The 23484-nt window shown below is 44.0% G+C and overlaps 1 protein-coding gene and 1 pseudogene across 1 annotated transcript; one reads left to right on the forward strand and one right to left on the reverse strand.

Annotated features, from left to right (window-relative positions):
- Positions 1–817: 817 nt before the first annotated feature.
- LOC103746155 (cryptic protein-like) lies at positions 818–8424 on the reverse strand. The gene is made up of 6 exons (XM_017801983.1): positions 8170–8424; positions 7820–7869; positions 7566–7730; positions 6815–6944; positions 6616–6725; positions 818–1340 (listed from the first exon to the last, which is right to left on the reverse strand). The coding sequence occupies exons 1-6, from the start codon at positions 8190–8192 to the stop codon at positions 1228–1230; spliced, it is 591 nt and encodes a 196-aa protein (XP_017657472.1). The 5' UTR covers positions 8193–8424; the 3' UTR covers positions 818–1227.
- A 6588-nt stretch (positions 8425–15012) lies between these two features.
- On the forward strand, positions 15013–16621 carry LOC103746156 (annotated as a pseudogene).
- Positions 16622–23484: the final 6863 nt, after the last annotated feature.

Raw genomic sequence — 23484 nt, forward strand, 5'->3', positions numbered from 1 at the left:
CCTGGGTTTCTAGCCAGGGCTTCTGTCTAGGCATGGTGGTGACTGGTCTGTGGGGAGCTTATGTTCTGGAAAGGATAGCTGAGAAATTTCTGATTGATGTAGCCTGTGACTGGCAGACAGATGGATCAGTAGGCCCCTTTCACTTCCACAAAGTTCTTCCCAGGTGCTTGGTCTCAGACCCGGGTTCAGGTTAAGCAGAGGCTGCAACAGGTGGTCAGTGTTTTGAAGATTTTGTTGCTTGGAGATGGGGGAAGCTGCCTTGAGCCTCTTTACAGTGAACTAACACCCCACTCCCCTCCTGGTCTCCTTTTCCACTCTTCAGCTGGGAAGACTTCCCCCTCTGTGGAGATGCGGTGAGTCCCCAGACCCCCTCCAAGGAGCTGATTGCTGCTAGAGAGGAGGCAGGTGCTAAGCTGCTTGTCCCCAGCCCCTCCTGCCTTCCTTTCCTATCAACAATGTTGGAGGCCGCTGCTCTTTGCCAGAGCCAGGACAGTATTCACCCCACTGTCCCTCTCTCACCGGCTGAGGCTAGTGGAGAGTCTGAGGGTGAACAGTGGAGTTCAGGATGCCTCCGCTACTAAGGCAAGGAAGGAAGATCCAGGTGCTCAGAGTGGCTGCTACCTGGGAGGGGTCGCTTGTTCGAAGGTCTCGATCACACATGTTTAATGTGCACTCGAAGACATGAGAGAGGGATTTGAGGTTGAACAAACCTGGGCTCTTATTCAAGTTTGCCTCAAGAGACCTTGAAATGAGGCTCAGAAAGCAAGGCAGGCACTTCGTTGAAAGTATTTATTACACAGCATAAGGGTTGGTCATTTTTTCAGTCCATGATAGAATAAGTGGATTCTATTATTTACAACATAGAACATTCAAGCTGATGCCCATGGCCCAGCTTTCCCATGGGGATGCTGTGGCACCATGTGGAATCAAGGGTGACTCCGTACAGCCCCAGGAGGAGATTCTATCACTGTAGTAGGAACCTCAACCTTCAGCATCCATGCCCCTCAGGAGGATGCAGGGCAACAGGAAGAGCAAACTCAGAACTACACAACACAAGGATTCATCACTTGTCCATGACAAACTGAATGATTCCATTATTTACAACATAGAACGTTCAAGCAGATGCCTATGGCCCAGGTTTCCCTCCAGGATGCTATGGCACTGAATGGAATCAAGGGTGACTCCTTGCAGCCTCGGGAGGAGATTCTGTCACTGCACTTGGGAACCTCAGCCTTCAGCTACTATACTCCACAGGAGGACGCAGGGCAGCAAGAAGAGCAAACTCAGAGCTCCCTGTGCCCTTGGTCGACTGGCCCCTGAGGACAGAACTTTTTTCAGGTCTGGAAAAATAGATGGAAAAATCATAAAGTCCATGGTTACAGGCTTGGTTAAGGAATGAGGTAGAGATGTCTGCATCCACTCCCACTAAGGCCCTTTTCTGCCTTGCTCTGGGCCCAGCCCCTCTCTGGGTGGCATCCCCCCAGAGCCTACACACACAGCTGGAAGGACCCTGGGGATCCCAGGGCAGGGAGGGTGTGCCTTTCTGTCTTTGTTTAATCCTTTTCAGGATTCAGTGGTAGAGCACTTACCCAGCACAGGCAGGGCCCTAGGTTCAAAACAAACTAATAGACTCTCTAGCCAGAGACACCTGGACTTTTGTGGGACACAGAGAGCTGAAGGCGAATGGCTACGTTGTCTATAAAGGCCAAGAAACAGCCCTTCAGCCTCATCATTCCCCTCATGAGCAGGATGGGGAAGCCTATGGCAGTATCTTTGTGCCTCAGTCAGGACAAATAGAAGTGATTTAATCAAGTACAATAAAACTACGCAGCTTGCAGTCATCTGTTGCACAGATGGCTCAGCCTTCCTCCTGGATTAGTTCTAACACTACTTCCTTGTGTCTGTGTATGGGCAGATGTGTGTACCTGTGTGTGGGTGCACGTGTGGGCATTGTTATGGAGGGCAGATGTCACTCTTGATGGTCATTCCTCAGGCACCACCCTGAGTTTAAGAGGAGGTCTTCCTATGTAGCCCCAGATGGACTGGAACTCACTATGTAGAAAAGGCTGGCCTCAAACCCACAGAGATCCACCTGCCTTCACCTCCTAAGTCCTGAGATTAAGGGTATATGCACCACCACACCCAGCTCCACCTTCTGCTTTGAGACAGGTCTCTCCTTGGAACCTAGGGCTCACAGAGTAGGTATGCTGGCTAGCTAGAGTGCTTTGGGGATCGTCCTGTCTCTGACTTCCCAGTTCTGTGATTACAAACTCCAGTGAGTACACCCTGCTTTATTTATTTATTTATTTACTTATTTATTTATTATTTGTTTATTTATAATATTTTACTTCTGTTTATGCACATGTGTGTATAAACAGAGGCCAGAAGAGGGCATCAGATCCCAAGAAACTGAAGTTACAGGAGGTTATGAGCCTGATGTGGGCACCGGGAACCAAACTCTGGTTCTCTGAAAGAGCAACAAGCCTTCTTAACCACCGAGGCACCTCTCCAGCCCCTTCACCCTGCTTTCTATATGAGTTCAGGGATCAACTTCTAGTCCTTATGTTTGTGCAGCAAGCCTTTAAGCCACTGAACCATCTCCCCAATGTCTATGTCTCTGACTTGGGACAGCACAGTCTCCAGGAGGGAGCAGCCATCCCTGAATCCACATCATTTACTGAGCATAGCACTGAGCACCGAGTGCTGAGTCAGGTTCTCCCATTGAGACATGATGATCTAAAAAAAAAAATCATTGGCCATGAGCCTTGAACTCATGACTCGGTCTATTTTGCTTGCAACTGTCATGACTGGATTCCAGGAGGCATGACCCCTGGCCCCCTCTCTACCCCACATGGCTCCTCAACTGTAGGCCTCACTCATCTGAGTCCTGTATCCCAAGTCTGGCTCTGCACATGTCTGGAACCCCTGTCTGGGGTGGTGGGGCCTGGTAAAGAACTTGGCTAAAGTAACCAAAACAATGGATTATTGAAAAAGCCAACCCCACAGTCATGGTGGCAATTCCCCTAGTCTCACATCAAGGCCACATCTGGACATTGGTTTGGGCTGGCAGGGGGAGCAGACAGCTGAGGCAGGGCCCAACCACAGGAGCTTCTCCTTTCAGCCTCTCCCAGTGCCTAGGCCACCCAGGACAGGGCAGCCACTTCTGCCCAGCCCTGACTGCTACCTGATGTGAGCACACAGTAGTGGACACTAAAAGGTTGAGGATGCAGGCAGCAGGTTGGCAACAATGTACTACTCCTGTTCACAAGGAGGCTGCAGTTAGATTGGCCCAGAGGCCAACTCCACATGGGACCAAGGAAAGGCTCATTTTAGTCCTGAGTGCCCTCTCCCTTTTTGCTCCACCTTGGGACAGACGGTTATTCCAGGGTGCCAGAACCCCAAACAGGGCCCCTCCTGACAGGTGCTCACTTGTTAAGGTGTTCAGCAGGCTGGGGTTGGGGGATGGCTCAGGTTTAAAGAGCTTGTGGTATAAGCAAGAGGACTAGAGTTTGAATCCCAGCACCCATGTAGTAATGTTGACCCATCTGTAATTATGGCCTCAGAAGGTGGAGACAGGATCCTGAAGCAAGCTGGCTGGGGAGTCTAGGGGCATGGGAGAGCTCTGGGTTTGGTTCAGATAACTGTACTCTAAAGAATGGGTGGAAGAAAGGCTGCTGAAGATTCCAGACACCAATCTTGAGCAAACACAGGTAAGTGCACACACACTCATGGAACCCCACTCATGCCAACATGCAAACACACAGGCTTATCACACATGTAAACACATAAAAACGGTAATTCAGGTGAGAATAGGATCAGCCATACTGGGTCAGAATTCATCTCCTCCTGGGAGAAAGGAATGTTGGGGAAGGTTCAGGCCCCCTAGGCAGTTGCTTTTTATACACAAACTCCAAGTCTCCAGGTACACGTTATAGCCAGCTCTGTGAAAGTCAAGACTTTAAACCAGGGTCCCCAAACTGCACCTGTGAGCACTGTGGTTTGTGCCTTTCAGGCCACCCCAGGTCACCCATTGTTTTTAAAGAGAAACATTAGAACTCCTGCTATACACTACAGAAAAACTCAAAAATATGTTTTATTAGTATTTATTGTCTTTACTAAATCTGTGGTATTTCTTACTCTGTGAACCATTACTATTTTATGTCATGCTAGGAATGAAAATCTGTGCTACTGGTAGAAAACTTACTGCTGTCACCTGGGATCTCATTACATAATTATCAAAAGGTCTTTTAGACTTTTGGACACATCAGAGACATTTGTCACGTCCATTACTTTTGTGCATATAAGACAAAATAAAAATGAAAAGTTAGTCTTCCTGCACCTGCCAACTGCATGTCTCTACCCTGAACAGACAATGGCCTCAAATTAGTATTTTTACTGTTGGAGGTTTTGGAGAGCACTGTGGGCAAGGGTACCATCATATTTGATTGTGAGCCAGGCTTGGTGTCCTGAAATCTCTGATCTGATGTCACCTCTGTATATACTGAGTCACATGGCTTCCTCTTATTCCCTCAGCCACAAGAAGTATGCCCGCCAAAAGGGCTTCTCCCATACAGCACATCTCCTGATGGCTGGACATGATACAAGATACACTCAAGCTCAGAGCTGCTTAGAACCAGGTACCTCTATGTCTGGATTTTGGGTTTTACCACAGGCATTTATTCATTCCTTTTTTTTTTAACTTTTGTTGTTGCCAGGAATATTATTTAAAAATTGTATTTGTAGCAGCATGGCCTGGTTCTATCTCATGCTCAGATTACCAGACCATCTTTTTTTTTAATTTTTTAATTTTTTTATTGTTTTTTTTGCTAGAGATTAACACCAGGGTCTGGGGCATTCTAAACACATATTCTTTACTGTGCTGTATACTACTACTATGACACACAGTTGGTTTTTCTCTTGTGGTTTTTGAGGTAAATTCCACCTCCAGCCTGTAATTCGTTCTTGGTGCTCATGAGAATTTATTCTTGATTCCTGGGGAGTAGTGTAATAGGTGGAAAATCAGCTGACTCCAACCTGAGCAGAATTCCCTGTGAGGTGAAAGCATTTCCTTGGGGTTGGATCTAAACATGGCCACGTTTTCAAAATTCTTATTTCAAAATTCTTAATAGAAGCATAAAACGCTCTTCATTCTTTTCATACTGAGAATCCTTCTCGGAGGGAAGACAGGCAGATGGCACAGTGGTTTATTTACTAGCAGTTATTTACTAGCAGTCACATCCCTGAGCTTCAGTTTCCTCAAACACTAAGGCAATGATGTCTATATCAGAAACTGTGATGGGAAATACACGAGACAATGGGTGAAAAGTGCCTGAAATACACTGAGGTAGGGGGATACAGTTTGTGCCTCTCATCGGTCACCCTGCTGGGACACCATGACCATTTCCATGAGCACAGTGGTCACTGGTGCTGTCACTTGCATTGCAATTTGCCCAGATTCTGGTTCATGGGTCAAAAACAATACACCAGGCTTCCCCTGCAATTCTGACTCTCAGAATTTATGTCCTCCAACCTCAGGGACACAGGAGCAGCAGCTAGTGACTAAGAGACACAAACCCAACATATAGGGAGAGCCTGGGAGATAGAGGGAAGCTCAGGGAGCAGGAGGGCATTTGGAGGGGCATACAGGAATTTCTGGCACTGTTGGTATAACCCAGGAAGAGGGGAGAGTGGGGTGGTCAGGTGGGGCAGGAGCTATCAGGCACTGAATGTGCTCTTCCACCAGGTCCCTACCAGAGCCACAGCCAGAGGGTGGGAGCAGGAAGTGGAGCTGAGGAGCTTCCCTACTGAATCACTGCCCTTCTGGAGGAGCAGTAGGAGGAGAGGAAAGTGCGGTGAAGGACTGTGTAATCATTAAAGTGCCCCACTCAGTGGAGGGGGTTCAGGACTCCCTGAGGGAGGGGCAGAAAGGTGGGGTCAGGGATTTCACTTCAGGGAGTGTCCAGTGGACAGACCTCAGTCAAACTCCCTGAGGACTCCCTGAGGGAGGGGCAGAAAGGTGGGGTCAGGGATTTCACTTCCGGGAGTGTCCGGTGGACAGACCTCAGTCAAACCACACAAGAATGGCAGAGGCAGAAGTGGGCACTTAGTCTGAAAGGCAACACCTTCATTGAATGTGCCCATCACCAGGAGTCTAGAACAGCTCCTGCTAAGAGAGGGAAGGTTGGGGCCTAGAACATTGGATTGAAATGTGTCCCCCTCCAGACACCATCACAGCCTGACCCTGAAGAGTCCCTTCCCCATCCAGTGCCTTCTGGAGTCAGAGCTGAAGAGGGCAAGGTGTTAGTCAGTGTTTGACATCGCTAGGGATTTAGTCAGCTAACTTGGCTCCCAGGTGAACTGTGCTATGATCTCGTAGCTCCTGAAAGTCCAATGCACTAGAAACCGCAAATCAAGATAAATCCAACATCCAGACACGGAAAATGTCTACAACGAGAGTGAATTCGCTCAGGATTCACAATGATTACAACTTTGTTGAGCTATGAGTTGATTTGGTTTGTTCATTTCTATGTCGCCTGGCACTAGCAGACGCTTGCGTCCCCGCCCAGAAAGGCCAGAGCGCATTCTCCTGTGAGGCAGATTTCGGGGTGCTCTTACCACAGTGGCCCGGGGTCTGGCGGGGAAGGCAGTGCAGGGCGGCGAAGATGCACCTGCAGAGGCTGCAGCCCCGCAGGGTCCAGGCTCCGTGTCCCAGGGCGCCGCAGTCCCTGGGGAGGCAGGGGCGGGTCAGTGCGGTGTCAGTGTCCCCCGCGGCCTCCCGCGCGTTCCCCATCCCGCCCGCACCCGCACCACCCACCTGCGCTTCTGGTCGTGCTCGCAGTAGCGGCCGGTGAAGTGCGCGGGGCACACGCAGAAGCTGCCCAGCACGCAGGTGCCTCCGTTCCTGCAGCAGCGCGATCCCGGGGCCGCACCTGCAGGTGACCCTGGTCAGCTGCCCCGCAGCCCGCGCTCCATCCTTCCCAGCCCCTGAGGGGACCGTGCCCGCTGAGCGTGTTTGCGTGCCCGCTGAGCGTGTTTGCGAGGTAAACCCCACTCTAGTAGAAGGGTTAAAAACAAGCTAGCAGGAATGTGGGCGGGACCCGGGACAGCTCCTGACACCCTGCAAGTTGCTTTCTCTGCCCCTTGGAATCATCAGCTGAAGTTAACTTGAGACTGTGGGCCAGTGATTAAAGGCAGCAGGCCTCCCAGGAGGGGGACCACCCACGGGTGAGACGACAGCCAGCCTCACCCCACTCACTCCCCAATACCCCAAGGATGCTGAGCCTGGAGCCCAACTGTCTGAGAGAAGCCTGCTCAGGGTCCCCTGGTCTCCTAGCTGTAGAGCAAAGGAGTGGGTTTTCCAATGAAGTAGTGAAACTCTTCAGAGTAAACTCATCGCTAAGTGTTTTTGCTGTGGTGGTTGTTTTGTTTGTGCATGTGATTCCTGAATGGAAGGTGAAAAAACGTTCTTGGCGGGTTTCTCATTTCTGCCCTGACTTATCCCACTTAGTTTTTCCGGAGTCCACTGGTCCAGATCTCCTCACAGGATGTGCAGCGACTATACTTACTCTCCTCTTCCAAGGCCCTGGAACGGGCAGGGGACTCCTGGGGCGTCCAGCCCTCCTGGCTCCCATTCTCTCTGCTGGAATTACTCAGGGTCCAGTCCAGTGTTGTCCTGGGCGCTGCGATATTGCTGACAGCTCTGCCACCTTCCTGTTGCCCTCTCAGACAGCCTTCCAAGCACAACGGAGTAAGAGCCGATAGGGCCTGAGAAACTGGTATTTTAACCACCCAAACCCAGACTGAATAAAATGCTACTTACTGTTTCCCAAATGTATGATCTGCAATGCCGGGATGATCACCAACAGAAACCTAGAACATTTAAAGGAAATTATTGGAGTTCAAACCTAAAACTCCTGTAAGCAAAAATTAACACAAGTAAAATGCCATGCAATCATTATAGAAAGTATATAGCACAATTATGACAATGAAAATAAGTACAATGCAGTCACTTTGGCACTTGTAGCTTTTGATGTCCCTGATGAGGAAGGATTTGAGATGGAGAGCACACACTACCTTCAATAAGAAGGAGCAGTGGCCCTAGCACTGCCATTTAGCTTGGGAATTGTAAACCCCTTCTGGTTCTAAGAGTTGGTTGACTTCTGTTCTTACCTGGCAGGAGGTCTCCCTGTCATTTTCTCACAGACACCTAGGCTTGGTAGGGGCCTTTCCTCTCATCTCTGTATTGAATAACCATCCACGGAGCCCAGTGTGAAGAATTTCAGTCCTGGAGGGATCTTTCCTCTAGGGTTAGAGTCACTGCATCAGGTCATAGAATGCACAAGCTTGCAAGACAGCAAAGTCCCTGCCCTCTCCCTGGACCAGAAGACAGGGCAGAGGTGAGATCTTTGAGCCCATGTGCTGAAGCCTTTGGGCCAGGCCTGCTCTCCAGGAGCCTGAAGGGCTGTCTCTCAGTGAGTCCCAGCTGGAGAGGGGGTGGGGACAAGCTGACTGCCTCCCCTGCACTGTTTACACTATTTACAGTGCTGATAGCAACAGGGTGGCCAATCTCTGATGTAAACCATTGGGGACCAAGACAACAAACTCTTTACCCTCACTGGGAAACAAACAAGCAACTTAAAAGGCTGCAATCCCAACACACCAACAACAAGAGAGTGGAGAGTTTCTAGTATAATGTCTTTGTACTGGGAGACTTAGAGCTCCCTCCCCCATAGAGGGGAGAGGATCTGTGGACATAGCAACAGAGTGTGTGCATATGTCCTGCATGTTGGGGGGGGGCCTACAGGCCCTGCTTCCTGAGTGGTCTCCCTCCATAGAAGAAGCCTCTGCACTCTGTTTTACCACAGGACTTTTTTTTAGGTACAATGCTGTTCCCTGAAGAAAAAGTGAGGCTTTATGTGGCAAAGCTCTTTGGCAGGTAAATCTTAAAAAACACAAATGAGGGGCTGGAGAGATGGTTCAGTAGTTAAGAGCACTGACTGCTCTGGCAGAGGACCCCAGTTCGATTCCCAGCACCCACATGGCGGCTATGAACCGTCCTTAACTCCAGTTCCAGGGGAATCTGCAGCCCTCTTCTGACATCCGTGGCATTGCATGACATGGGTGCACTTACATACATGCAGGCAATACACTCATACACATAAAAATAAAAATAATAAATAAAATACTTTTTTTAAAAAACCACAAATGTGCAGATGTGATGATGAGCCCACTGGGGCCTCTGTGCAGAGCCTCTTGTCTCCGGGAAGAGCTGCTGCAAGCTGCAGCCTGAATCCCAGGAGGGAGTGACAAGGGGACCTCTCCAGGCTCAGCTTTTCTATTCCAATGGCAAACTGACCTGTGACTTTAATATAGACACTAATTGTTAAAAATAGTACAAGTATTCTAAATTTGAAATGATGTTTGGCACCAACTTGGTTTATTTTGCCTTTAAACATGACCTGCAAGATAGAGGCTCTTAAACAGGAAGGGAAGATGAGTCTCAAGCTTGGAGCCTCCCACTGATAGTTCTGTGAGCTTCAGGACCAGGCTGGGACTGGAAGTTGCACTTGGGAAAAGCTTGCAGAGAGAGAATAGGGCCAGAAGACATCTGGCAAACATGAAAATGCACTTTTAAACTTAATGATTAGTACTCATAACTACATAGTTCAGTTCCATATACAAGATATATGTGTTTTATAGCTTTAAGTCAATGCAATCTTCTGTATGAGCTTAATGATTGTATAGTAAAAGGAGCATCCATTAGCTAAAGGAAGAACTGTATTTTTCTTTTTTTGCATAAACAAGTTTTCAAATGATTCATTGTACAGAATGCAATGGGAAGGCAAGTTTCCTGATACAAAAATGTTAAAGGGAATCCTTACTTCACATTATTACTTTTACTACAATTTTTATACTACACATTTCCAAACATATTCAAAAGCTGGGAAATTGATGCAATCAGATTCACCAAGTAAGTGTCAACCTTGCTGCTCCTATTTCCTCCTACACTGCCTTTCCAGACTTTGTGACCGCCCATGTGTCTGATAAGGGTGTTTTGTATTGTTGTTTATCTGAATTTCAGCATGCAAAACTGATCCCAGGGCCTTGTGCATGCTAGCAAGAGCTAAGCTACTTAGTCACAAGCCCAACTTCTGAAATAAGGCTTTGAAAACCTACACTTTATTAATGGAAAACTGTAGATAAAAAAGAAAAAGAAATTATCTGCCTCTAAGACAGGAATGAGAGGCAGGAGCAGCCATGGCATGGGGATGCCCCATCTCTAGTGTTTGCTTAAGATCCAGGGAGCTCTGAGGAACATCAGAGGGGAGGCCCTGGGTGACAGAACTGCTGATAAACAGGTTCTCACCATACTGTCACTTGCTCTCTAACAGGCCTTTGCTGCCCAGGCTGTGTCATTTACTCCCTATGAAAAGAGTTTGGCATGTCACCTCAGACAGAGCTGCTACATGTCTGCCACCAAGGAGGCCCAGCAGGCAGGAGGTCCCTGGCAATGGCTGATTGGGGGAAGGGGATAGGTTTTCTTTCTTGTTATCAGTTGTAAAGAGATAAGGCTGGAGCCACCAATCCAGCCTCCTGTGGGACTTTCTAATTCATATGATGTGTGGGAACTGGGACACCCATGCCCTGGCCGGGACTACACATCGTGCCTTTCCTGTTCTCTGTACCCCAAGGAATCACCGAGGAAGCTCTGTACTGCAGAGTAGGTGTGCAAGAATTCCCTGAGCATGGCCTCAAGGTCCTTGGGGTGAGAGGGGAGGAAATGTGGCTTATGCACTCTCCAAGATACTTGGGGTAAGCTGCTTTCTGTCTAGCTGATCTGTTTCTATATGCTTCATGGAAGTGAAGCCACACCGTGTTTTTCCTTTGCCTTCTTTTTGAGCCACTGAGGACTGAGCCAGGGCCTCCTGTGCCAAGCACGTACTCTTCTGCCCATGTCTGTCCTTTTGCCCCATCTCTCTCATTTCAGGTATCAGAATGCCGTGCAGTTTCCTACATGTTGTATTGTGCATCAGCGCTTACTTTATTAATGACTATGTGCCATCCTATGTCTATCAGCATACTGAGTGGACTCTTGGTTGTTCCTGCTTTTTGTAGAACTCAGAAGGAAGAGAACTGTATATATGCCAGTGAACAAAGCCTGGGGAAACCAAACCCGACAACATGATGACCTGGACTTTCATCCTCCCAGTCTGTGGGCTCTTGTGGCAATCTGAACTGGCTAAAACCCCAGATTTTACAATTTCCCACTAAAAGAATTATTTTGGTGCTGGGGATCAAGCTCAGGGCCTGGCAATCACCAAATCCATTTGTATACGGAGCAACAGCCCAACCATGTTTTCCATTATTATGTTAGTAACAGTAATTTCTCCCCAGTACAGGTTGTGTTTCTCCCTCTTGCACTCCTGAAATACAGATTCTCCTCAGGATTCTTTGACATTCATTTTCATTGCCAGAAACAATCTTGCTGACAGCTGTCTCAGTAAGCAGCATTAGTCTAACTGATGCTCTTTAAAGGAAAACTAAACCTGGACTATTGTTGGATTGATGCTGTTGGAAAAGAATAGAAACTGCAGAAAATTACATCAAACAAAGCGTGTCCAATAAAAGCCTGTGTTGTACAAACATGAGAGAGGTGGGTGCTGTGTATTATAAATTATTTATAAAAGTATGAGTACCTGGTGCGGTGCAGGGCCCTTGAGAACAATTTTCCCCTCAGCTCACTAGCCTTCTCTCATTCTAGGAAGTGCTTTCCCTTTCTTTCTTTAAAATAAGATTTATTTTTAAATTACGTTTATATGTTTGTCTGTATGTGGGCTTGCAAGTGAATACAGGTACCCCTAGAGTCCGAAAGAGGGCATAGGAAGCCCTGGACTGGAGTTTCAGACAGTTGTGAGTGCCCACATGGGTGCTGGGAACTGAGCTCTGGTCTTCTGGAAGAGCAACAAATACCCCTAACCACTGAGGTATCTCCAGCCTCTGCTCTACATTATTCATAAACTGTCTCTGTTTATATTTCTAACCCTGTGCCGCTGGGATAATTCTTTTCCCTGGGATCAAAGGACCTGAAAACTTCAGGGGGCACCTGGGGACTCAGTGTCACACCTATAATAACCATTCAGGCCCTTAAAAAGTCCAGTTCAGTCTGAGGTATTTATCTGCATGAACACACAGTGACCAGCTCAAGTAACAGAGAATCATTTCCTCAAGTTACCAGGTTAACTGCTCAGCTCTGTTCTCCAGATGAGGACACTGGGCTAGGCTTGTAGTTTCTAAACCACACAGATGCACTTGCGTACCCATCCACACACATACACACACAGACACAGACACACACACACATCCATTGACACAGACACACACATCCATCTTCAGATTTATGTTATGTAAGGGGGACCTAAGAATATAGCTCACTGGTTAAGAGCACTGGCTGCTCTTGCCAAAGACCTGGGTCCAAATCCCAGCACTCACATGGCATCTAACAGCCGAGTATAGTTTCAGTGGATCTGACACCCTCTTCTGTCCTCCATGGCCAGTGCACAACATGGGTGCCCTTACCTACACTCAGGCAATACATGCACACACATAAAATAAAAATAAGAAATAAAAAATTGTTTAAAAATAAAAAAGAAATATATTTTAAGATACTATTTTTATTAATTCTTTGAAATGCCTTACATTCATACAATGTATTTTGGTCATACTCATCCCCATCATTCCCCATAATTCCTTCTACATCCACACCTCACTTCCCTATCCTTCCCAACTTCATGTCCTATTTTTATTTTTTGATTTATTCACTTTTATTTTTATGTGTACAAACATTTTGTGTGCATGTACCTAAGTGTACCTGTGTTGCACAATGCCTGAGGAGGCCAGAAGAGGGCGTTGAATCCCCCGGAACTGGGGTTACAGATGGTTGTTAGCCACCATATGGGTGTTGGGAGCCAAACCCAGGTCCTCTGCAAGAGCAGCCAGTGCTTTTAACCACTGAGCCATTTCTCTATCTCCCTCTTTTTATTTTTGATAACCCACCAAATCTAATTTGTGCTGATCATATACTCTTAGGTATGGGGCCATCTATTGGAACATGGGTGACTGAAGAGGGGCCATATCCTTAATAAAAACTCTCCCTCCACCATAAGCCATTGTCTGCCAATAGCTACTCAGCTACTGGTGTGGGTTTGTTAATCCCTCAGCCATCCATGCTAGAATATTAACTGGCTTGATCTTCTTTAGGCCTTACGCAGGCAACCACAGGTGCTATGCATTCACAAATTCATGGGTCCTGTATGTCTAGAAGACCCTGTTTCTCTCCAAACCTCCCAAACCTCTGGCTCTTATAGTCTTTCTGCTTTCTCTCCCACAATGACCCCTAGAAATATCTTAATACATAATCATAGACATGACTTAAAATAACTCTAAACCATGTATGTCAAACTTATTTCATTGGTTAATTGATGAAAGTTTCTTGAGAGGTACTTTATACATACAATTGCTAAATATGAAATTTTATTGAGGCTTCTCTATGCATGGAAATTAGTATGTATGTGTTAAACATTTGTGGCATGTTTATATGATAAACAATTTCTTTTCAATGGTAAATTTCAGAAAATGCAAGTCTCTATGAACAAGAGAATCTTCAGGATTGAACAGGTTTTTGCATTGCTCACTTCACGATAGACAAAAGACTGTGCTATTACATCTTACTAAGAAGAGAAGTAGCTGGGATTAGAGAGGTGAATTAATTACTACAGTATGAGTTTGTTGATTACATAGAGGAATTTTGATATAGCTTTGTATTAGACAAATTTAAGGTGTAGACTTAGGAGGCAAAAAGAATTTGGAAGGCAGGATCTATGCGTAGAGTTTTTACAGAGCCTCGAGGCTTTACTCCATGTGAGAAGGCTAAGTATATGACTCAGTGGATAAAGTGCCTGTTGTAAAATTATAAGGACCTGAGTTCAAATCTCCAGTGCCCATATAGAAAGCCAGACATGATGGCATGCTTCTGTAACCATGGCACTGGGAAGGGGAGGAAATCTCAGGGGCCTCACTGGCTAACCAGTTTCACTAAGAATGGTGAACTCCAAGTTCAATGACAGACTGTATAAATAATAATAGTAGTAGTAGTAGTAGTAGTAGTAGTAGTAGTAGTAGTAGTAATGTGAAGAAGAGATTAAGAAATATATCACAACATCAATCTCTGGCTTCTACATGCATCCACATGGGCGAGTGTCCCCTACACAAGTGGTCACACACAAGTACAACACATACATATATACAGAATGTTGAGGGACCTATGTGTGTTTTGTGGATGGTAAGGTAGGCTCGTTTTTGTTTGTTTGTTTGTGGAATGATAAAGTTGTTACTCTACATTAATTCATTACTGGTGGATATTTATTATACATTTTGCTATAAACAATGTTACAAGGTTGGATATCTTTTGCTATATAGAGAGCAATAATTGTAAATGCCTATAAAATTATTAAGATAGAAACAGTATTGTTTGCAAAAATATTATTAGAGATAGATTCTCTGTATTCATTGAATTATTGGGCTGTGTTTATGTTATGGTACTTACTATAGGACATGTTCTTATGATGTATTAGTATAGTACAGGTTTATCTGTAGCTATTACATGTAATGCAACAATATGTCAGTGAATCTCTAACAAATGCATCGTGGTGGGAACATCATGAGAATGTTTCACATTTAAAAATGACAAAAGGCTCAACAAATACAGGAAGACTTAGCATTCCGCAGTCTATCTGACCACAATGGAATAAAGCTAGATAACAAAAATAGAAATTACAAAAAAGGGGCGGGGGCAAGAAGGAGGGGAGGAGGGGAGGCATCCACTTGGGTGAGTAGACAGCGGTGGCCAACGGAAGCGGGAAGCGAAGCCAATCAACGTGCCTCCGGAACCCGAGTGTTGGGCAGCTGAGACCCGAAGTCTGTAGGGCACAAAGCCCTGGCCTAGGCCCTGCGGAGATGTCCAGCTTCTGCGTTTGTACCTCGCTAGCCTCAGCACAAAGAGGTATCTCTTGTGGTTACATTCATGTACCAGTTTTAGGAAGGTTGGGGACCTTTAATAGATTCTGCACAGAGCTCCTATTAGAACCTTTTCTGAAACACCAGCATACTTTGCATCAAAAGATGGGACAAATAAAGATGGCTCCAGAGATGGAAATAAGAAATCGGTGAGTGAAGGAAACAGTAAGAAATTCGGCTCTGGGAATTCTGGGAAAGGTGGAACCCAGCTGTGTTGTCCTAAATGTGGCGACTTGTGCACACCTTTGTGTCTTCCACCCGATTTGTCAAGCAGAGGTTGAGAGACATACATCATTAACACCTAAAGAGTTAGAAATAAGATGGGAGGATGAGCACAGATTTACAAAATTGCTTCAAATTGCTGGAATTAGTTCACATGGCAATGCCTTAGGAACATCAATGCAGCAACAGGTAAATCAGCAAATACCTCAGGAAAAACGAGGAGGTGAAGTATTGGATTCTTCTCATGATGGTATAAAACTTGAAAAAAGTAATAGTTTGCTGCTTGGACCACCTCGGGTCATGTAAAACCCAGCTGGCACAAACTTTAGCTAAATGCCTTGATGTTCCTTTTGCTATCTGTGACTATATGACTTTGACTTAGGCTGGATATGTAGGTAAAAATATCAAATTTGTGATTGCCAAACTGCTCCAAGATGCCAGTTATAATATAGAAAAAGCACAACGAGGAATAGTTTTTCTGGATGAAGTAGGTAAGATTGACGTGTGACAGGCATTCATCAGTTACAGAATGTAGGTGGAGAAGACCTTCAGCAAGGCTTATTAAAACTACTAGAAGGCACAAATTTTCGAGAAAACTGTGTGGAGAAACAATTCAAGTTGATAAAACAAATATCCTGTTTATTGCATCTGGTGCTTTTAATGGCTTAGAATTCTCAGCAGGAGAAAAAATGAAAAATATTTTGGATTTGGAACACCATCTAATCTAGGAAAGGGCAGAAGAGCTGCAGCTGCTGCAGACCTTGCTAATGGAAGTGGAGAATCTAATACTCAGCAAGATACTGAAGAAAAAGAGCGGTTACTATGTCATGTGAAGGCCAGAGAGCTCATTAATTTGGCATGACTCCTGAGTCTGTGGGACCGTTGCCTGTGGTGGTGCCTTTGCATAGCCCAGATAAGAAGACACTTGTACAAATACCAACTGAGCCGTGCAATGCTGTTATTCCTCAGTACCAGACCTTGTTCAGCATGGGTAAGTGTGAACTGAATGTTACTCAGGATGCTTTGAAAGCTACAGCTAGACTGGCACTAGAACGAGAAACAAGTGCAAAAGGCCTTCCATCCGTAATGGAAAAGCTATTACCAGAACCAATGTTCGAACTTCGTAATTCTGATATTGTGTGTGTGGAGGTTGACAAAGTTGTAGAAAGCAAAAGGAGCCAGGATACATTTGGGCTCCATGGAAAGAGTCATCTGAAGAGGAGGGGTCGAGGAAGACAGATGGCCTCACCAAGCAAATGCTGCAAACAACTCGACTGTCAGACTGCCTTGTGTACACAGCTTTTCCTTCTTTTGTTTAGGGTCATAACTGTTTCTGCAGTCTGACATTAAAGGCATTGAATCTGCCTTGGATATCATACATGGTCAGAAGCCTTTAAGATAACAATAGATCATGTAAAAAAAAGAATAGATCATATGTATTGTAACATCACACTGATTTATACAGAAGACATTACGTGGACTTTAATGACATAATGTTTAGAAATTAAAATGTACATTATTTTGGTTCTGTTTTTTAAAAATATGCTTAATAAAATTCTTGGGAATTCTTTTAAGTAATGCAGGTGTTTCAATAACTGTGGATTTTACAATATTACTCTACAAATGGGAAAATAAATTCTTTAAAGTTAAAAAGAAAAAACTACAGAAAGGACAGACACTCATGGAGGCTAAACCACACGTTATTGAATGATAATTGAGTCAAGGAAGAACTCATGGAGAAAATTTTTTAAATTTCTAGAATTGAATGAAAATGAAAATACAATGTATCAAAATCTATATTATACAATGAAAGCAGCATTAAAAGGGAAGTTTGCAGCAGTAAGTACCCACATCAAAATTTGAGAGATCTCAAATTAGTAGCTGAAAGATGCACTGGGAGGTCTTGGAAAAAAATAAACAAAGGGCACCCAAAAATGGCAAATAAGAAGAAATAATAAAAATCAGACCTGAAAGCAATGAAATGGAAAGTTTCAAAAATTACAAAGAATCAAATAAATGAAGAATTGAGCTTTGAAAAGATTGAAAGATTGACAGATCTTTCACCAAATTAACCACCTTTTTTTTTCTTAAAAAAAAAAAAGGTGAAGACCCAGGCTAATAAAATTAGAGATTAAAAGGGAGATATTACAAGAGACACTGAAGAAATTCAGAGAATCATGAGGATATACTTTTAAACTTTACATTCCACTGAACTAGAAAATCTGTTTTATTTATCTATTTTTATTTTACGTGTATGTTTTGCCTACATGTATGTAAATGAACCTGTATCATGCAATGCCTACAGAATCCAGAAGAGGGTGTTGGCCCCTGGAACTGAAATTACAGTCTAGAGAGTTGTTAGCCATCATGTGGGTGCTGCTGTGAATCAAACTCTGGGTCCCTTGCAAGAGCAGTCATTGTCCTTAACCACTGAGCCATCTCTCCAGCACTAAACTGGAAAATTTAAAAGAAATGGATGAATTTCTTTTTTCTTTTGTTTGTTGTTGTTGTTTGAGACAGCATCTCTCACTGTGTCATCTTGGCTGGCCTGGAACTCACTGTGTAGACCAGACTGGCCTAAAACTCACAGAGATCCCCCTGCTTCTGCCTCTTGAGTGCTGGGATCAAAGGTGTATGCCACCATGCTCAATGAAATGAATGAATTTCTAAAAGCATATCACCTACAAAAGTTAATTCAGGATGAAGTAAATAACTTAAACAGAGTCATAACAACCAAAAACCTAGTAGCAGTAATTTAAAATCTCCCACCTATAAAAGTCCAGGGCCGGATGGACTGAACACAAATTCTACCAGACATTCAAAGAATACTTAACAATATCCCAAATTATTCCATAAATAGAAAAGAAAGAACTCTTTCAAGTTATTTTTATGAAGCCAGTATTACAGGTCAGGGACTTGCAAAGTCCACATCTAAAAGATCATCCACCCTGATCAAGTCAACTTTATTCCCAAGAAACAAGAGAGTTCAACATCTTTAAAGAAATAAATGTAATCCACCAAATAAACACACTCAAGAACATAAATCACATGATCTCATTAGATGCAGAAAAGACCTTTAACAAAAGCCAACATGCCTTCAGGGAATCTAAGGATACAGGGGACGTATCTCAACACAATAAAGGCAATATAGTACAAACCCACAGCCAATATCATGTTAAATGAAGAAAACTCAAAACATTTCCACCTACTAAAATCAAGAACAAGGCAAGGATATCCACATTCTTCACCTATTCAACACCGTGCTTGAAGTCTTAGATAGAGCAATATGACAAGAGAAGGAGATAAAGGAGATGCAAATAGGAAAGGAAGAGTCAAAGTGCCCTTATTTACAGACTATATGATTATATATAATATATAGCTATATGTCTTAGTTTGTTCTTCATTGCTGTGACAAAACACTCTGACCAGTACCAACTTGGGGAGGAAATGGTTTATTTGTCTTACATCTCCCAGGTCGCAGTTCATCAGGGACCCCAAGGTAGGAACTCAGGGCAGGAACCCGGAGGCAGGAGCTGGAGCACAGGCCATGGAGGAACGCTGCTTACAGGCATGCTCCCTCGGCTCCTGCTCAGCCTGCTTTCTTATGCAACACAGGCCCACCTGCCCAGGGGTGGCACCACCCACAGTGAGCTGGGCCCTCCCACATCACTCATCAAGAAGATGCCCTTCAGACATGGCCACAGGCCAGTCCAATAGAGGCAATTCCCTGATTGAGGCTCCCTCAACCCAGGTGTGTCAAGTTGACACTAAAGCTATCCAGCACACTATATGACCCTAAAGACTCCACCAGAAAACTCCGAGAGCTGATAAATGCATTCAACAAAGTAGCAGGATACAAAATTAACACGCAAAAATCAGAAGCCTTCGTATACACCAACAATAAACATACCAAGAAAGAAATCAGGGAAAACCTCCCATTCACGATACACTGAACCAAGTATACTTAGGCCAACCCCCATCTGCTTATTTCTTGTGCACTATGGTAAAGGTAGGCTACCTGGGACTGAAGCATGTTTAAAAGTGACAGAGTATAGCTCAGTGGTAGAATATATGTTTCTCATGTACAAATCCCTAGGCTCAATCGCTAGAACCAAGATTAAAAATTTATTATGGTGGTACATGACTTTAATTCCAGAAGGCAGATCTCAGGCTAGCCAGGTCTACATAGTGAGTTCCAGGCCAGCTGGGGCTAACAGGGAGACCCTGTCTCAAAAAGACTATATATTATATAAATATATATATATTTTAGATTTACAAATTATATTATTCAGCTTTAACTAAATAAATTCTTCCAAGTAGAGAATACATGCTCATACATTCTGTGATAATGCAAGATATCAAGCTAATAAAAACACAGCTATTTTGTATAATAAAACAAGAACCCAGCTAGACAGAGACTTCCATTGTATATTCATAGCAGTCCCATCAGATCTCACTTGACTCTGATAGTGAAATTATCAAGAAAGCAATTTGAAATAGAAATTTGCTTTATTACTGATGATGTATCTAATGACACATTATGCCTAGAAATATTCTCAGATGATAGTATGAACCCAGAAAAAAAATCAACAGCCACTTTTTATTTCCATTTCCAACCCTTATTGTCTACTTTTACTTTATGTTTATTTTAAAATACACAGAATAAATGAAACTCCCCTACATGGGAGAATAATGCTTCTCCAAGAAGCCATAGATTACTGGTAAAAAGCCAAGTGCCATGTGTTGAAGTGCTTCCAATTGAGTTGTTGGTCATCAAGGGGGTCTCGGGCACCCCCAAAAAATAATACAAGCCATTAACGCTTATCTTAGTTGCCCCCTAGAACTTGATGGTAACATGCTATTGCTAAAGACACTGCACATTTTGATCATAAGTCATAGAAAAACTACGCTGGATCTAAGCTAGACACTTGCAACATAACAGCTAGTCTTCGCAGCCCTCAAGGTCCTAGGACTTGCTATGCAAGCTTCTGGGGGCGGGGTCATGAACGGTCTTATCCAGGTGTGGACCCTGTGAGTACAATAATGACAGGGATGGCAATATACACCCATTCCTACAAAAGCTTCATGAAGTTTGGCAATACCCAAATGCCTTCTGATTGGATTTAAGGCCCATTCCACAGGAAAGAATTCATGCTTGGAACTGTAAACCTGGCCAAAAAACCATTGCTGGGGAGGTCCTTGGCTCTAGGAGAGAATCTGCTACATTCTTTTTCTAAATTAACATAGTATAAAACTATCTTCTAAATATTTATCTTTATTCCCATAGACTAGTGCAACTCTCAGTCCCCATGAGAGAAGTTTCTTTTTGCGGAGGTCGGTGGTTAGTACAGAGACTAGCAACTCATCAAAGTGCAGAGATGATTTGTTCTACTATCTTGGTATCATACCAGCTTCCAATTTGAGGAAGTAAATGAAAAGTCACATTATAAAAGAAATCAGACAAAAATATAGCATTGTACTTTCCCCATGAACCAAATATCATTAATGACAAAGGAAGGAAGAAGACACCAGACTTCTGAGAAATCAGGATTTCATATATTTTTGTAAATATAACCAAATCTTATTATTTTACAATAGAAAGGGAAAGAGTTGCATAATCTGTCCATTTCCTTCTCATAGGCAAAATACTGGAGTTACTTAGTATTGCTCTAATCCTGGCTGACTGTACTGTGGAATACTTTTTTTTTTTTTTTTTTTTTTGAGGCAGGGTCTCCCTGTAGTCACAACTGACCTGGAACTCCCTCGATTTCACAGAGATCCACCTACCTCTCCCTCCTTAGTGCTATAACTAAAGGCATAAACCACCATGCCCAGTTTATAGAATGCTTGGAATACTTATTTAATTGGGGTGTATGGGGTATTCAAATAAAATGTCCTACATTTTAAGTTCCATCTTTTTTGCATAATCGAGCTTTTCCATAAAATTTCATAGACCATTAGTCCTAGCCTCTGCACTAAGAAGCATTGGCCATTATTCCATAGGTACTTTAGATTTCATATGTGTCACACTGTCAATAACCCTTGAGTTAAAATGCAAGCTCTTTCCCATCTTTGAGGTCAAAAAATAGTTCAGTATGGTTTGCCTATTATTTGTTGTTCATTCTTTATTATTTGTCTTTACTTTATGTGATAAGTGTTTTGCTTACATGTATATAAGTACACTCATGTGTGCAATTCCTGCAGAGGCGAGAAGAGGACATCAGATTCCCCCTTGAACTGTAGTTATGAACCATTGTTAGCTGCCATGTGGGTGCTGGGAACTGAGCCTGGGATCTCTGTAAGAGAAGCCCATGCTCTTAACCATTTAACCATCTCTCCAGCCTCTTGTGATCCATTCTCTCTTTTTTAGTGATTTTATTGAATTTTTGTGTATGTCATACACATCTTAATCATCCCTTCCCCATCAACACTCTCCCATAGCCCCCACCACTAAATTTTATGCATTCTGTCATTTATGTTAAGACCTACTGAGTCAAGTTAGTGCCCCCAGATGTCTCTCAGTGCAAGCTGATCCACTGGGGTCTAGTCAGCCTATCTAGGGTCACTCCCTTAAAGAAAATTACTCAGCAGTAGTCAGCTGCACAATAGTTCTTTGACTAAGATTAGAGCCTGCTGCCCATTTCCAAAGCTCTCTGCTTCAGTTTGCATGGGTCTTGTGCATGCTGTCACCATTGCTGTAAATTCATGGGAACAAGGTCCCAGGAGACTGTAAGACTCTGTGTCCATATTGTCATGCACCTTCTCCCCTGGCTCTAACAATATTTCCACCCCCTCTTCCACAATGGTCCCTGAGCCCTGGGTGGGTGAAGTTAATATAGGAGTCCTATCCAAGGACCCACACTCTGCTGATTCTTATTCTCTATGGTTTGACCATTTGTGGCCTTTTGTGTTCATTGCCCTCTATTGCATGAGGGAGTTTTGCTAATGAGAGGCCAGATATGCATTAATATTCTCTCTATTTCTTGTTCCACTATGCTCCTTGAGCTGTAGGTGTAGAGGTCCCATTGTAGATGTGTCACTTAGAGTTGGGCATTTCACAGACACTTATCTCTGTGTGTGACCAGTTGTGGAACTCTATAATAATCTCCATCTATTGCAAAAGAAGCTTCTTTGATGAATGGCGACTGGCGTACTTGACTGTAAATATAAAGATCCATATTTAGCACATAGTAAGAAATTACATTCATCTGGAGATGTGACAGCCTTGGGGTTTTCTCTAAGATCTATGACCACTCCAGCCATGTGTATTTGACAATGTTTACAGTACCATGCATGAGTTCCCTCCCACTGAGTGAGCTTTAAGTCCAATTAGGTAGCTGTTGATTACCCCCAAGATGAAAGTGCCACTACTACCCCAGTGTAGTTTGCTGTGCCAGTCATTGTTGTGGTTATTAGGCCTTAAAGCTGGGGTTGGACCATTGACTGATGTTCTCCCTTAGCAGCCTGCATAGTGTTCTCCAAAACTATGAGAGCTAGCCTGCTCTTGCACAGAACCTAAATTTGGTTCTCAGTACCCACACCAGGATGTTCACAAGTACCTGTAACTCCGGGAATCTGATGTCCTCTTCTAAGCTCTAACGTCACCTTCCCTCAGGTGCATAAAACCACATAGACACATATATGTATAATTTTTAAAATAATAAAATAAATATGTTTTAAAACACGGTTAGGTATTGCTGAAGACACCACAAGCTCTGGGCCCAGAAAGTAGAGCAATGAAGCTGGAACAAAGATGGCCTCTCTATTTTCATAGTACCAGAAGGTGCTATTTAGGTGCTGGGCTAGAACTGTCATCAAAAGTCCCACTCAGCTGTGGACCACCCTGGGTGACACATTACTGACCAGTCAAGCAAGAAGTGCCATTAATGGAACATCTCTATCACATCCTTCAAGGCTCAGGGAATATCTCAGAAGATAGGGCTGAAAGAATATATGAGCCAGGGGAGTAGGTAGAACTCCATCTTTGGAGCATGACATTACTGTTGCACTTTTGAGCTCTTAGCAGCTATGATTTCCTATACAGGACGTGCACAAGATTAGCCTGTCAGCATCCTGTCACCAGAAGAGAAAGGCTATGAATGCCCATCCCCTTCCCCATTAGGAACAATAGGCAGATACCAGTAGCTAGAGGAAAAGGTCCAGGAGACCCCATACCTCTTTGATGATCTG

This window comes from Nannospalax galili, unplaced genomic scaffold (genome assembly GCF_000622305.1).
Source record: "Nannospalax galili isolate Female #2095 unplaced genomic scaffold, S.galili_v1.0 scaffold224, whole genome shotgun sequence".
Lineage (NCBI taxonomy): Eukaryota > Metazoa > Chordata > Mammalia > Rodentia > Spalacidae > Nannospalax > Nannospalax galili.